The sequence below is a fragment of the Ptychodera flava genome, chromosome 6, assembly GCF_041260155.1.
Source record: "Ptychodera flava strain L36383 chromosome 6, AS_Pfla_20210202, whole genome shotgun sequence".
Taxonomy (NCBI): domain Eukaryota; kingdom Metazoa; phylum Hemichordata; class Enteropneusta; family Ptychoderidae; genus Ptychodera; species Ptychodera flava.
In genome coordinates, this window is record NC_091933.1 from 8335372 (window position 1) to 8352083 (window position 16712).

Here is a 16712-nt window from a genome sequence, read left to right on the forward strand (position 1 = left end):
TTGTTTGGTTTGTTATTTTGTTTCGCTTTGTGTTTTTTGTTTGTTTGTTTGTTTATCCTGGCTGCCCTGTGACTGGACAGAAAGCACTCAAAGCAATCTGGTTACTAGTAAAATCCGTCGCGATGTAGAGATAGGTCTGTCTTTTACGCTATGGTACTATGGTCTTACCCTACATGTAGAGGGGACCGAGCTATCTGTACATCGGTCTTGGACAGAAAGTTACTTTCACTTGTACTAGATTCCTGGAATAGAATCCTGCGATCCTGGTCCGTTTAATGAGGATAAACCAAATTGTTTCTTCTGCACATGCGTGGGAATGAGATCGGCAAGGAACGGCAAGGGATTCAAACGGCATTGCACCAACATGCTCAGCGCTCCCTACAGCGACCTCTAAAGCGAGGCCCAGGTAGCCTAGAAGGAACCATATATTTTCAAGGGGTGGTCACAATTCTGTTGTTTATTAAATCGGAGGAACTAAGTGGCAATACACTCAAAAATAGTATGATTATTTATCTTATTCTATTTTTTCAAAACTTTAGTAAATAATCTAATTTCTAGGATTAAATATTCACTGTACATTTACTGAGCTAATTCAAAACTACCCCGACCTCTGATTCGTAATAGTTCCTTCCTAGCAACTAGTTTGTTGCCAAAATGGCCGCTTTGCTGCAGCGTAAAGCTGCACAGTCCATCAAACCGTCACCGTCTTCATTTTACAGTGACAAAAAGAAGAATCCGGTAATAGCTGCGTTCGAAGACGAATGCAAACTGTTCATCCAGTTTACGAGGAAGAAAGTATCGCCTGGCTACAAAAGGAAACATGACGAAGCTTGTTCACGCGGGTAAGTTCCATTTACCTCGCCACTAGTAGTAGTACATGTACCATAATAGTTACACTACAATGTATTAGATACACCTTTTTTTACCTCTATGATGATACTAACAACACCAAATTATGCTTGTACACTCAATTTAATACACTTTCAGAAAATTTCTCTGTTTCGGAAAGCCCCTGTCATTTTCCATGCCTATTTTCATTAAATTGAATTTTGGTGAACTGGATTCTAATCTTCACAACTGTTTTTTATTATCCGGCAATTTTGTTTTTTGATTGTCGAGTGTGAGGACACTATACACGGGGAGTACTATGCATGTAACTCGCCAGATTCCACACTTATCACCAGGTTCTCTTCAGACTCAAGGCCTTAGGGAGCTGCCATTACTTATGGCCGGTGTCACTCAAAAAAGCCACCACTAGTATCAAACAGTCAAATATGACCAAGTTTGACATTATTCCACTTTTGCTTTACAGCCCTGATATGTTGTTCAGTTTATGGAATACTTATGAAGCCAGACTGCCCAGAATGCTGTACCTCACAAGGGTCATTGAAATGGGAGATTTCTTGGTTTCAGTCAAGGTAAACCTTTTTTAAAATTTTCTTGAATACTTCAGAACAATAATAGACAATTTAAATAGTGATTATGATAAAGTTGATGCACTGCTGTTCATTGACTTTTCATTTCCATAGAAAAGGATAAATCATTGAATTTGATACAAGCCATAAAACTGTTGTGATTTCTCATGCATGAGACACATTTCAGCTAGTTCTTCAGACCTAACAGAAAACATTAGACCATAGACAATAGAGAAACTGTCTATGATTAGACTCATTAAACCTCAACTTTTGATGAACAGTTCAGTTATAAGGAAATAATTAGTATAATACATGCATAGAAAGTTATCATGGATCAAAAATGAGAAAATAACTATATTGAAAAATGTGAATTGTAAATTATGAAATGTGAATAGAAGGTTGTAATCAGAGAGCCAGTGCACATACAAAAAACTTAAAACAGTAAATTTTGTTCAGGGGCCTATCATATCTTTTTGTCTGTATCGCACAGGAATATAACATGGCTTTGTGGCAGTGCTACGGTAGATACCTAGATCAGTTTGGGGATAGACATATTGAGGACATCACTGATATTGAAACAGTGAAGGAAATCTTCTTTCCCGGTGGAATGGAATCTGAAGATGCAAGTTTGACGGTAATGTCTCTGTCTAAAAGAATTTGGGTAACTCTATATCTAGAGATCTTTTGCCAGTACATGCTGTATCCTAGAAAAAAGTCACCCTCCTCTATCTTTGCAGATAACTTGTGTTCATATCTCTAACTGCCCCTTTGAGAAAAGTGACTGAAAATTTCATGAGTATACTTTTCATTTCTGTGTACCAATGTACATGTAAAAGCATACACTAGCTTCTTATTGTTGCAAATACAGATGTATATATTCAGTAATACTGTTGATGTAAGAAAAAAAGATATTTTGATGTGATTAGTAGAGATAACATTATCATCCAAATAATTATCTTAAAATTACACTATTTCAAAAAGTTTTAGATTAATAGCATACATGTACATGTACATACATATATATGTACGTGGGATACATTCCTTCTTTTCACTAATTACTTTGTGATTTTAAATTTGAATACTTGCATGTCATAAAAGTCATGAGTTATTCAACGTTTGTCCAGAAAAATAATAAATACGGTTACCTGATGTTATCATCCACTTTTACAGTTCCGTGCCCTGTACGGCAAGAGCATATGCAACTATCAGGTGGTATTGATGACTGATCCAAAACTACAGAATACTCAGTCTGTGACAAGATGTCTCAAGATTTTGTCATTCTTAAGGCTTATCACCCAGGTCGTCTTGCCTAGAGAACCTCTGTGTTGGCTGGTTTATAATGGTAAGTGTTGCTGTGTAGAATTCAAATAGCTTTATATGGCTTTTATTTTGACAGCAAGAGGCATGTTCATGTGAAACATCATTATTGCTAATAGGGACATAAATTTATCAACATCAAGGACATTCATGTTGGTAACAAATGTTGGTAACAAGACTACCTCAGTTATCACAATGGCATTCTGTATTGATACATAGTATACAGGTAGGAACTACAGTGAATTGCTTTAAAGCATTGGAATTAGACAAACTAGACATTGTCTTAATCGAGGTGTTGCCAACACTGTCAGGTGCAATTAACAGCTAAGCGGGGAACATGCATGGATCATAAAAATATCAACTCTGCAAAAGTTCAAACATTGTCTAGCAGGAGGTCAGACGTAGTCTAAACAAAACCACCACATACATGTATGTCTAAGCACTGTCCAAGTCTTATCACTTGCTTTCAGGTGTAGTTGTTTTGACTACATCTGACCTGCTGCAAGACAATGTTTCAACTTTGGCAGAGTTGATTTCTCTGTGGTCGACTGGAATTACTGCTCAGCTGATAATTACACCTGGCAGTGTTGGCAACACCTCGATTTAGACTATGTGTCTAGTTCGTCTAATGCCAATGCTCCAAAGCAATTCACTGTAAGTGTTTCAATGTGATTGAGATAGAACAAGAAAAAGAAACTTCAGGCAACCTTAGTAGAAAATGCAGCACAATTTACAGTATTATCAAGATTTTGGCTTTTTATCATGCATTGACTCTTAGACTACTGAAAGTTAAGAGGAATAAAAAGAACTTCTCCTTATGAAGTACATGTACAGAACAGTCCCTTACAGATTGTAGAAAGTCACTGAAAGATGTTTTGCTTTGTTTTATTCTCATTTCAGGAACCATTCATATCTACAGTGTATCTAGGCACTTGATGACTTTGGGCCATTCTGCAAGGGTAAGTGTATTGACTTGGTTTCTGATTTCAAAGACAAATAAGTTTATTTCAGTACTTGTGGCCACCGACCATTTTGATTTGCAAAACTATTTGGACATGTATTCTATTACAATCTTTATTTTAGATGAAATATAATTTGGAAGGAAATGTGCATCACCATTGAGGCTGATAGAATTTCTCTTTACATTTTACAGGTTTTGGAATACCTACTCTGGGCTTGCATGTGCATGGAGGCATCAGTACCTTTGATGAGCGTCAAGTATTTACTGTGGAGAACTACACTGTACACTGCTGTATGTCAGTGTTACTATGACACCAAAGCTGCTCATCATGCTGAGGTGAGCTCATGAATATTTTAATGGTAGCACAGCCTTGAAGTTTTGCTAGAAGCAAGGAAAGACTGTATGGTACTCCATAACCCCATACAAAAATATCCCATAGGAAACCTATATATGAGAGTGCCATGGGACTAAAAACTGTCCCATGGGATTGACATGCAATTGTACAAGACATTGAAGATGCATATATGGGACTATGTTTACAATTTTTTACCAAAATGACAAAAATCCAGCATCTCATTTGATTCCTGTTTGACTTTGCCCCATTTGGTTACAATTAGATGTTTTGTAGGGATTATAAATGATTGAGTGCTCTCTATTGCTAGTATTTTCAAAATCTTCAGTTACTTTCATGCATTTTCATTTTCTCCAATATTTGTAATTTCTGCCAAGGCTAATTTGGCAATATTGAATGGCAGCTATCTAAGGAAATGTTTGTTCAGTTCTGTAAGAAATTTAAATGTGAAAGTAGTAGTGTATGTTTCACAAATAAATGCAGCTGCAAAAACTGGAAAATGAATTTATTAATATTTTCTACACACATCCAAACATTTTTTTTTCATACACTGTCTTTGGTAGAATCATGCTTGTTTTCTAATTAGATGAATGTGGTCTGTGTATAAAAAATAGATGAAATTTGCAAGTGCTACACAAGATATGCCACATGTTTCTTTTAAGCCAGATTAAGTAATACCTGTCATTTAACAGCTATTCGTTTGTTTTATCCATGTTTTTTCATTGTACATGTAATTATCTCAACTTCAGATGTTTGCCAGAAGAGCTCTTGGCAAAGTAAATGAACTAAGTCAACTTGAAAAGATGAGTTCAGCACCAGCTAGTTTGGAACTTGAAGCTGTCTTCAGACAAGCTGCTGTCAAGGTATGTCTAGATGAACCACCAGCAGATATCATTGTCACTGCTCGAAATATGACATGGCATCCAGGGTGTGATGTTACCTACCAATTTGCAAGCAGAGCTTTGTACATGCCTACCAACTATTGTTAGGGCTCGACTAATGATATTATGTGAACTCTTGTTTGCCATTTAATGAACATCAACAGCTCTTGAAATGTTGATACCATTTCACATTGACATCAGTTTTACCCACAAACCTAATGGACATTCAAACACAGCTACATGTACTTGTATAAGAAATAATATATCATTTTTATTGATATTTCCATCGTAGGTTGGTGTTATGGTGTACAAAAGGGCAGTATTTGAAACCAGGAAGAAACCAAAAGGGCTCCTGCGGCCAAAGACAAGGAGTAATCTTAAAGATGCACAGTCTGTAAGTATTTGAAAGAGAATGGTGGATTTATCAGCATGACAATAAGATGGATTGTAGCATGGTGTATGATGCATGGCAGTGTAGTGTTTGTGTATTTCTGTGCTGCACAGTATATGCGCAAAGATACTATGATCTTAGACCTTACAAAAAGTGTTTACTTGGGAGATATCTGAAGCTGCATGTTTTTTCAGACAGTAAATTAGATTACAATTAATACATGAAATTCTCATTCTTTGTAAGACTTGTTGTCAAATTCAGAGTTGTACATATCATAACCATTGCATGTGCTAAAGCAGTCACGCTACCATTGATGATTGTTGCATACCGCACTGCATCTAATTTAACAAATTAATACCCACTCATTACAGGCACAGATTACAATTGCACCTTTTTGATTCATTCTTTTGTTGAGAAAATGGACTTGAAAAATTACATTTGCATCAGTGCAAGTACACATTACTGAACACACTCATCGCACACATATACATGCATTTTACACGGCAGTTTATGTTACTGGTACATATCAGGCTTAGACTAAATTGTTCCTTGTGTACCTCAGATTGTACAAGACTACAAGTGTTGCATTTCCCCTTTTTGATGTTAACATTAACTCTGACCACACAATTGCTTGCATTACTTCTGTGTATGTTTCTTTCACAGCAAATGAGGAATACAGTTGTGCTAAAGTGTGCAACGAAAATTGGCATGAGCCATTATGGTTAGATCAATAAATATCAATTTTAATCACCAAACCATTAAATTAATGATGATAGTAAAAGATGGTATAAGAAGCTTGTTCACTTTTTGCAAAAACAGCCTTTAATTCAGGCCTTAATTTGATCTTTGCATGATCATGAAAATTAATTAAATGAAAATTAATTGAAATCTCTTGGAAATCTATTCATAGTCATTTGTACTAGTCTCATTGTTTTAATTTGCATGCAAAATATATAAAACAGTACAAAAACTATGTCAAAAATAAAAAATCTGTTGATTCACATTGTTCAAATTTTCTGAGACTGTCAGATTGTGAACACACAACAATCAAAATTTTGACTTTCTGTAAGTGCCAGACAGTCTCCTACAGTGGTTGAGTTGGTCAAAGGTGTTGCTGATGTTAGTGTGATCCATGGGCATTCTGATCACAGTTTGGTGAAAGATCCTTGTAATGATCTTGAATGGATAGAGGGATAGCAAAAGAAGTGGAAAAGAATATTATGAATCAATGATCATGTCCTTTTAGGGTTTGACCAAGATGGAAGAGTTGTCATCTTGAAGAAGGACTTAGATACAGTTAAGGAAACAGAGCATTTAAGTACAGCTAGATATTGAAGTTCCTTTTGTTTATCATTGGGGCATTGTTAATAATGACAATGACGTTGGTATGTGAAAGAATCATGCATATAATACAATGTTTGTATGTGTCATGAGATGAAAGAATCATACTAACTTGCATACACCAATGTTTCAACAAATACTGAGTGTACATTGATAATGGCAATGTCAATGTTTTGCTTACATTTCATTCAGTACAGTGATACACATGCCGTGTTATTTCACATTATTTCACAGTTCACTACATTCTCTAACTGTGCCCAAATTATGAAATGTCTTCTTACATGTACATTCTCATGACAGTGTTTAGTAATCCCACCAGCAACTTTCACTTTCATTCAATTTTTCTGATCCATTGATAAAACCCAATGTTTTGACATTTTACACATGCACAACAAACAGTATCTGAGTAAGTCAAATCTAACTTGTAACCCACATTCTGGTAAGCTTTTTTCTTGCCTTGGTAATGATACTGTAATTAATTCAATTAATGATAATTATCTTTATCTACTCCTAATCTGCATACCTCGTAATGTATCATCAGCTTGAACTTGAAAAGCAATTAGAAATAATTGTCTATTTCCAAATCTTAAGCGATGTGAGTCAAAGACAATTTATACCAATGATGTGTATGTTTACTCTTTGACTTAAACCATCCCGGAGTGCAAGTCATCTCAACTCTGCACTTTTCATCCTTGCATGAGCATGACAACATCTGGGTGTTGTTTTTTTTTCTGCATTTTCTATTTTCTTTTTAAACCCCTGCATAACCATGTAGCCCGTTGATGGTCATGCTCCCACTGTAATAATTGCGAGTGATGGCCGCCTTGTCTGGCGTAAGACTGCAAAACAGAGGCATGATGAGGTCGTCAAAAAGTTTGGGAATGTGAGTAAGGAAAACAGGGCCTGTGTATCGTATATTCTCCTGTATGTGTGTAATTTACTGTACGTTGGTCTTTAACTAATAAGAGAGATATTAAGAGGATACCGTGAGGATAAACCCCCCTCATCCCAATCAGCTGTGTATTATCTGATTATATTGAACAAAAACAAAGCTGTAATGGCAAAAGGTGGTACATCGATGTCCATTGTCCATTGTAAAGGATCGTATAATATTTACTTGTGAACTGCAAATCTTAACAATTACAGCAAATAACATGAGTAAATGTTGATCTGCTTCTACAGTGCTCCCAGAAGTAAATCTACATGTCACTACCCATTCCCTGTATTGGAATAGGCAATCCTGTTGTGAAATGTTGCTTTTTCCAATACAGAGGATAATTACAGTGCTAGGCAATTCAGTTTACAAAATACTGCATGTACATACAAAGCACCAATACAACCTAAAACGTACCATACATCATTTGTACTGTGTACAATATTGTCTTCATTACAGCCCATCAAATGTCATCTTAATTCTCTCTTACTGTACTGAAGAGGCCCTACATGTAGTTCTCTAAATGAACTCATGATAAAGTGTGTAGTGGTACCATAGCTTTGTTTGTGGTGTTGTTCATGTGCTGTGTGTATTGCAAATTGTATGTTTTGTTACCTGATCTGCAAACACAGTGACTTTGCTTGACTCCAGTGCTTGGTTCAAGTACCAGAGGCTTGTTGAGAACTTCTCAAGAGTCACAGTACATTGAGGCATTCATTCTGTTTCCTGTTCGATACTCATCATCCACACTTCATCCATTTTTTGGATTCATAGTTTGTAAATGTCACATTAAAAATGCATGTCTGCATGTACATGCAAAGTTCAGCGTTTTCTATAGGACTTGTAAACAGGTAAATACTACCCAGGCTCCCCTTGTCATTTCCTCAGCAGAAATAGGGCAAAAAGTGCAAAATAATTCGTCATAAGGGTCTGGACGAATGATGTTCATTCAACTGAAAATGAAATAGGAAACAGAATGAAGCCTTCTGGTACATGTAGTTGCCAAACAGTAGTGTAGTCGTTTGATATTGCATAGAATATCATGTGCCTTGTCTGCTCTCTTCCAATGTGTACCGTCCACTGTACTGTAATGTGCATAGCTCGTTTGTTTTGTGTGAATTCAATCACAGTTTTATTGACTAAAGTTGGTAGTATCCCAACATTGGTTTCTCTACCTATGATGTGTACTCACATGTACAAAGATTAAATATAAAACTGTCTGAAGTCAATAACACTGAAAATAAGTCCTTGCGTAGCCTTTTTTTATGTGTCACCTATTTTAATGTTAGACATTTGCATAGTTCTAAACCTTTTTCACATGCTCAGAATAGTATTATGCCTACTGTAGATGTAGGTGTCAAGGAACACTGTGTCGACATTATCTTTTGGAAGAAAGCTATTGTTTAAGTCAAAAAAGCATTGTGATATCAAATGTCTGTCTGGCAAAGTTACTGATGGAACAGATGTACATCTAAGTGATAAGATAGTTATGTTTTTCCACAAAAAATTGGCATCATCACACTCTGTTTACTCTGTGGCAGCTTCCCTGGCCCCGTACACCTGCTGAAAAGCTGTTGGCTGATATGTTTGAAGGCAGTGCGGCGCAGTTTCTAGCAATCCTGGAGACTATTTCTGACAGCACACGGAGGACTCTGCTGACAAGTCTGCCAGCCCCAGAATCAGATGATCATATCTTAGATGTATTTTCTGAGCTTTTCTTTGCTGGAGTGGAACTCATCTCAGGTATGCATCAGTACAGTGAAATGTTCCATTCATTCCTTAGACCCTTAGAGCAAATTTTGCACTCCATAATGTACTCAGCTTTGCCTAGTCCATTATGTTGTGCAAAGTTTGCTTTCATCAGGGGATACATTATTGTATAAATATTTGAAATTCAAAATAGCCGCCATGTCTGTGTTATCTCTATACGAGAATAAAATTCTGATTTTCACAAATCTGAGCCCATGAAAACTTCACATACTCCATAAGCTTTTAAATGAGCCAGCACAAGTGGTAGGTAATAATAATAATGGAAAAGTTAGTGAGTTAAGTAAGTTAAAATGAGCCAACACAAGTGGTAGGTAGTAATAATAATGGAAAAGTTAGTGAGTTAAGTAAGTTAAAATGAGCCAACACATGTGGTAGGTAATAATAATAATGGAAAAGTTAGTGAGTTAAGTAAGTTAAATGAGCCAACACAAGTGGTAGGTAATAATAATAATGGAAAAGTTAGTGAGTTAAAGTAAGTGAGTAAGTAAAAATGAGCCAACACAAGTGGTAGGCAATAATAATAATGGAAAAGTTATTGAATTAAGTAAGTGAGTAAGTTAAAATGAGCCAACACAAGTGGTAGGTAATAATAATAATGGAAAAGTTAGTGAGTTAAGTAAGTTAAAATGAGCCAACACAAGTGGTAGGTAATAATAATAATGGAAAAGTTAGTGAGTAGTAAGTTACCAGATATGAACTGAATATGCTCACGTGTTTTACAACAGGTTCATTAATAGTAGTGCGCTTCACAGAACAATGAGATATATGTTATCACTAAAATGAAGCAGTTTTTTTTTCAACATCGCACAGTACTCTCAGATATTAATCACTAATTACAAAACTTTATTTAATATGCAAATGAGCTGTTAATTAACTGGACACTGCTCAATGCTTCATGGGAGAATTAGATATCCATCAAATCAACATTGTAGCACGTTTATTTAATTTAATGCAGAAATTTTAGAGTAATGTCACTAATTACAAAGTTCATTAAATATGCAAATAATCCTTTATTAACTTGACACTGTTCAATGATTCATAGCACAATTAAATATTTATCAAATCAATATCTGTAGCACGTTTCAAAAAATTTGGTGCCGTAATTTCAGAGCTATATACCTAATTACAAGGTTTATTAAATATGCAAATGAACCCTTAATTAACTTTACACTACTAAATGCTTTACAACAAAGTTAGATATCTGTCAGATCAGTATATGCAGCAGTTTTCATCACATTTGATGCAGTTATTTCGGAGTTATATGACTAATTATAAAACTTCATGAAATATGCAAATGAGCTAATTATTAACTTGACACTGTTCAATGCTTCTCAGTACAATTGGATATTTATCAGATCAACATCTGTAGCAAGTTTCATCAAATTTAACGCTGTAATTTTGGAGTAATATCACTAATTACAAAGTTCATTAAATATGCAAATAAACTCTTAATTAACTTCACACAACTAAATGCTCTACACCACAATTAGATATCTGTCGGATCAGTATCTGCAGCAGATTTCATCACATGTGGTGCAGTTATTTTGGAGTTATATCACTAATTACAAAACTTCATAAAATATGCAAATGACCTATTTGTTAACTTGACACTGCCAATGCTTCTCAGTACAATTTGATATTTATCAAAACAATATCTGTACCCGATTTCAAAGACTTGGGTGCCGTAATTTCAGAGTCATATTTCTAATTACAAAGTTCATTAAATATGCAAATGAACCCTTAATTAATTTCACACTACTGAATGCTTTACACTACAGTTAGATATCAGTCGGATCAGTATCTGCAGCAGATTTCATCACATTTGGTGAAGTTATATCGGAGTTATATGACTAATTACAAAACTTCATAAAATATGCAAATGACCTATTTATTAACTTGACACTGCCCAATGCTTCTAAGTATAATTAGATATATATCAGATCAATATTTGTTGCAAGTATCATCAAGTTTGGTGCAGCAATTTCAGAGTTATCTCACTAATAACAAAAGTTCATTAAATATGCAAATGAGAAGGTAATTGACATGACACTCACAGCATCATCATAATGTTCTGAGATTGTCATCTGTGAAAAGTTCCATGAAATTTTGTGCAGTATTTCTTGATATATGTCTACACTGTCATTACCGTCTCCATAGGGAAACCATTGTATGGAAAAAAACGATATTGCATAACTTCATTAATATGCAAGCCACACTAACCAAAATCTAATCAGTTCTTGCTAGTAGCATATGGTACCTGTCTACCAAATCTGACTTGAATCCGTTCAGCGTTTTTGAGTTATCGTGTAAACAGACAGACCAGACACACACACACACCACACACACACTAACACACACACACACACACACACGGACAGACAGACAGACATCGCTATGACAATAGCCCACGTGTTTACACACGTGAGCTAAAATGAGCCAACACATGTGGTAGGTAATAATAATAATGGAAAAGTTAGTGAGTTAAGTAAGTTAAAATGAGCCAACACATGTGGTAGGTAATAATAATAATGGAAAAGTTAGTGAGTTAAAGTAGTTAGTAAGTTAAAACCAGATATGAACTGAATATGCTCACGTGTTTTACAACAGGTTCATTAATTGTGACACTGTTCAATGATTCATAGCACAATTCAATATTTATCAAATCAATATCTGTAGCACGTTTCACAAAATTTTGGTGCCGAAATTTCAGAGTTATATATCTAATTACAAAGTTTATTAAATATGCAAATGAACCCATAATTAGCTTTACGCTACAAAATGCTTTACAACAGAGTTAGATATCTGTCGTATCAGTATGTGCAGCAGTTTTCATCACATTTGATGCAGTTATTTCGGAGTTATATGACTAATTATAAGACTTCATGAAATATGCAAATGAGCTAATTACTAACTTGACACTGCTCAATGCTTCTCAGTACAATGGATATTTATCAGATCAACATCTGTAGCAAGTTTCATCAAATTTAACGCTGTAATTTTGGAGTAATATCACTAATTACAAAGTTCATTAAATATGCAAATGAACCCTTAATTAACTTCACACAACTAATTGCTCTACACCACAATTAGATATCTGTCGGATCAGTATCGGCAGCAGATTTCATCACATTTGGTGCAGTTATTTTGGAGTTATATCACTAATTACAAAACTTCATAAAATATGCAAATGACCTATTTGTTAACTTGACACTGCCAAATGCTTCTCAGTACAATTAGATATTTATCAAAACGATATCTGTAGCCAATTTCACTGACTTGGGTGCCGTAATTTCAGAGTTATGTAACTAATTCAAAAGTTCATTAAATATGCAAATGAACCCTTAATTAATATCACACTACTAAATGCTTTACACTACAGTTAGATATCAGTCGGATCAGTATCTGCAGCAGATTTCATCACATTTGGTGAAGTTACATCGGAGTTATATGACTAATTACAAACCTTCATAAAATATGCAAATGAGCTATTTATTAACTTGACACTACCTAATGCTTCCAAGTATAATTAGATATATATCAGATCAATATTTGTTGCAAGTATCATCAAGTTTGGTGCAGGAATTTCAAAGTTATCTCACTAATAACAACAGTTCATTAAATATGCAAATGAGAAGATAATTGACATGACACTCACAGTATCATCATAATGTTCTTAGATTGTCATCTGTGGAAAGTTTCATGAAATTTTGTGCAGTATTTCTTGATATATGTCTACACTGTCATTACCGTCTCCATAGGGAAACCATTGTACGGAAAAAAACGATATTGCATAACTTCATTAATATGCAAGCCACACTAACCAAAATCTAATCAGTTCTTGCAAGTAGCACATGGTACCTGTGTACCAAATCTGACTTGAATCCGTTCATGCGTTTTTGAGTTATCGTGTAAACAGACAGACAGACAGACACACACACACACACACACTAACACACACACACACACACACACACACACACGGACAGACAGACAGACATCGCTATGACAATAGCCCACGTGTTTACACACGTGAGCTAAAAATGAGCCAACACAAGTGGTAGGTAATAATAATAATGGAAAAGTTAGTGAGTCTGAATATCTGTCCCCGAAGTGCATTCTGCTAATGTTTATTTTCCAAGACAAAAGGAATCAGGAATGACTGTTGCCAAATAGAATGCAATGTGGAGACATTTCTTTTGTATTGTTTTGTGAAACTGAAAGAGAGGATAAAGATGAAACTTGCTCAGTAAGGTTAAGACCATGTCCTTCTGATTTGCCACATTGTCCTTGAAATCAATTTATTTGATGAATGCTCTGGTCCTCTTAAGTTATAGGTGCATGGAAACAGAATACATGTATGCGCCTCAAAAGTGAAAGATGAAGGTTTGCTCAAATTTTTCTCAAGGAATCTTTCAACCATTCTCTTTCAAAATCTAGAATAAAAATCAGGGGTCACCATGCAAATTTTGGTACCGGGGAAACAAAATACATGTAACCAATATTTACTGATATTTGAAATTCAAAATGGCCGCCATCCCTGTATTAACTCTATGGAGACAAAATAAAATTTTTGATTGTTTGAAAAACTAAGATGGTTAAAATTTTTCTTTCACCAAGAGTTCTAAAATGGACTGCACAAGTAGCAGATTACAGAACAAATTGTAAAAGTTTGAGAATCCAAATATCTGTCCCAAAGGCATGTTCTACCTTATGGTGAATTGATATACATAAATGAAAAAGACTAGATTTTAAGAATGTAGCAACAAAAATGTATTTGTTATTTCTTGTATAAGGTGGTGGTGGACACACACCTCGCAGTCCTCAACAATCATCTGAGGCAAGTCTGTTTGGAGTAGCTCAGGGGAGAACACTTATCGACATGGCAACCAGAGGAGAAGATGGCGTGTCTTTGAGTTCAGTGGTGAAGTTTGTAAAGTGGGCATACAACTATGAACAATGGGAAACCTTTGATGCTTTGGTGGAAATAACCTAGAACATATCAAGGTAGGTAGTAACGGGTATTGCTACAAGCCGAACATCTTCACAAGGATAAACCCTTAGGTCAGTTTAGGTCAGTTTCATGCCCTTTGTTTTGACCGTTTAGCATTTCTATCTTTTTTAACATGTTTGTTTCTTGTATACATGTCAATTACTTTATGATCTACTTTTAGGATATATTCAATCTGAAAAAATAATATAAAATGCAGGGCTCGAAATAATACCTGTCTGCCTGTCCCGGACAAGTGAAATTTGGCCTGGGACAAGTAGTTTTGAAAAGTACTTGTCCAAGTGGACAGGTAGGTTTTTTCAGCCTGCAACCAGTATTTCAACCTATTGACTACAGCAAATATTCATAAGTTAAATTTATATACCAGCGTTTCCATTACAATTTCAAAACTTGCGTACGATTTTACGCAACTTGGTTTTTATTTGCGTAAAATGTATCAACAACGCGTACGGCGTCGGTGGGAGTCGGTATCTGAAGTGAGTTGGCAGTCTTTTCTGTCGAACTGGGGGGTTTCCTTTAATGCGCATGCTCTATTAACAAAAAACAATAACGTGGGGGCTTCAAAGTATAGTAGCTGAACGCTTGCAATGCCGTGATGCATGTCTCGTATATGATCGTTGAGCAGCCTAATGACTTCATGTTCAAAGAAAATACTTTCTGACAATGGAATTAGTGTTTTCAAAGGGCCAACAAAAAGCAGATACTGATCAAAGTCCAGCGGGACCTCTCAAGATGCAACCCTACAGAGTGTAAATCGTCACCGTAAACACTTTCCAAATAACATGCGACCTAATGACCATGAAACTGTATTGTGTTACCAACAACGTAGACTCGATGGATTCTCGAATTTTTTGCATCTGTAGTGTCATTGTCTGTTCAGAACTGATTGACATGATGCTTTGTGATGATTTAATACAATGTTTCATAAAGAGTTGCGGTCTGCTAAAGTCTAAAGTGTTGCAATATCATGATAAATGTCACTTGCAAGCAGGTGCATATGTTCTATTTTTGTCCTGCATTGAACCACGTTGAGGCAATGTAGTGCGAGCCAAGTACGTCCGTGTCAAGGGGCGGCATTTCTCAATGCGTATTAGTTTACGCAATCATGATTTTTTTGCATATTTCAGACTATTTTGCGTAAAATACGCAGGATTTTGTGTGAACAGAAACACTGTTACAGTATATACCTTTTACAATTTTGAAAATCATTATTTGGATATATACCTGTCAGAAAAAAGTAAAAGAAAATTCGATAATATCTAATCACTGTTTACAGGAGGCAGCCATATTAATTTATCTAAGGTCACGTCTCAAATCTCTGAGATTGGGAGATTCTCAGAGCTATCTCGACACCGCTGTTATGCCAGTTTGCATATGATACAGGCATGGGTTTGTTGAATTGAATTGAAACTAGTATAGTTTCTTAGAATAAATTATGCCATTTTGGACAGGTACTTTTCTCACTGGGACAGGTACTTTTGATTTTGACTTATCCAGTGGACAGTGGTTGAAAAAAAGTAATTCGAGCCCTGAAATGTATTAAACTATAGTTTACATACTGTGATATCATAAATTTTCCAAATGTGTCAATGATTTTCATATTTCATCAACATTATTTGAACAACATTGACTGTAAATTGTATCCAGTGAAAAGGAAACAACTGCAATGTTAAAGTAAAATGGTGAAATGCAATACCATGTAATACATGTGCAGATAATACTTTTTTTAATCCAAACAGGAAACTGGTGATCCGAGCCATGCCGGTGATCAAAAAGCATTGGAAATCATGCTGGCCATGGAACCATTGAATCCAAACAGGAAATTCAAGAAAGCTGTCTCACATGTTGATGAAAGTAGTCAGAATGAAGGTGTTGGTGGGCTGCCCCAACCACCTACACAGGGTAAGCTACATTGTACAGTATAAGCCATGAACTGTAGCTGACTTGTAATGATAACTGCTGTACATATCGCAATTTCAGCCTCAAAGATTTCAAGGAGAATAAAATGATATTTTGAGTCAGTAAAGTCATATTTCTTGTCCAGATTTTCACCATGTTTAATTCATTTTGGAAATTTGTGCCTTATCTCTATCTAGTCTACCTTAATCACTCCAATAGTTATACAGAAAAACAACAATCACAATTTTGAAAAAGTCAAATTGAAGGGTTTCAAAGAACAATAATAATTTTTTGTGGTAACTTTTTTACTGAGCAGCATCTCAGAGGTCTGCAGCAGCAGCGAGTCACCATGACGACATGATCAATCTTGCTGAGTTACTGTACTCTTGTACCAGAGAACCTGATGGGGTGAGTTATGATACAAAGACTCTACAAAGGCAGAG

The 16712-nt window shown here is 35.5% G+C and overlaps 2 protein-coding genes across 3 annotated transcripts in view; both read left to right on the top strand.

Annotated features, from left to right (window-relative positions):
* Positions 1-622: 622 nt before the first annotated feature.
* Positions 623-16253, top strand: LOC139134751 (cilia- and flagella-associated protein 54-like). 2 transcript variants are annotated; one of them, XM_070701774.1, is made up of 12 exons: positions 623-842; positions 1313-1418; positions 1906-2049; positions 2586-2757; positions 3633-3691; positions 3886-4029; positions 4795-4908; positions 5219-5320; positions 7434-7541; positions 9134-9335; positions 14156-14366; positions 16110-16253. In XM_070701774.1, the coding sequence occupies exons 1-11, from the start codon at positions 655-657 to the stop codon at positions 14353-14355; spliced, it is 1539 nt and encodes a 512-aa protein (XP_070557875.1). In that variant the 5' UTR covers positions 623-654; the 3' UTR covers positions 14356-14366; positions 16110-16253. The 2 variants fall into 2 exon arrangements, with proteins under 2 accessions (XP_070557875.1, XP_070557876.1); XM_070701775.1 differs by lacking the exon at positions 7434-7541 and having other exon boundaries at positions 624-842.
* Positions 15745-16712, top strand: part of LOC139136033 (cilia- and flagella-associated protein 54-like) — a 39265-nt gene continuing 38297 nt past the window's right edge. The window contains exons 1-3 of the mRNA XM_070703853.1: positions 15745-15759; positions 16110-16272; positions 16586-16677. Coding sequence (XP_070559954.1) covers positions 15745-15759; positions 16110-16272; positions 16586-16677 — 270 coding nt within the window. The remainder of the gene's footprint in view (positions 15760-16109; positions 16273-16585; positions 16678-16712) is intronic.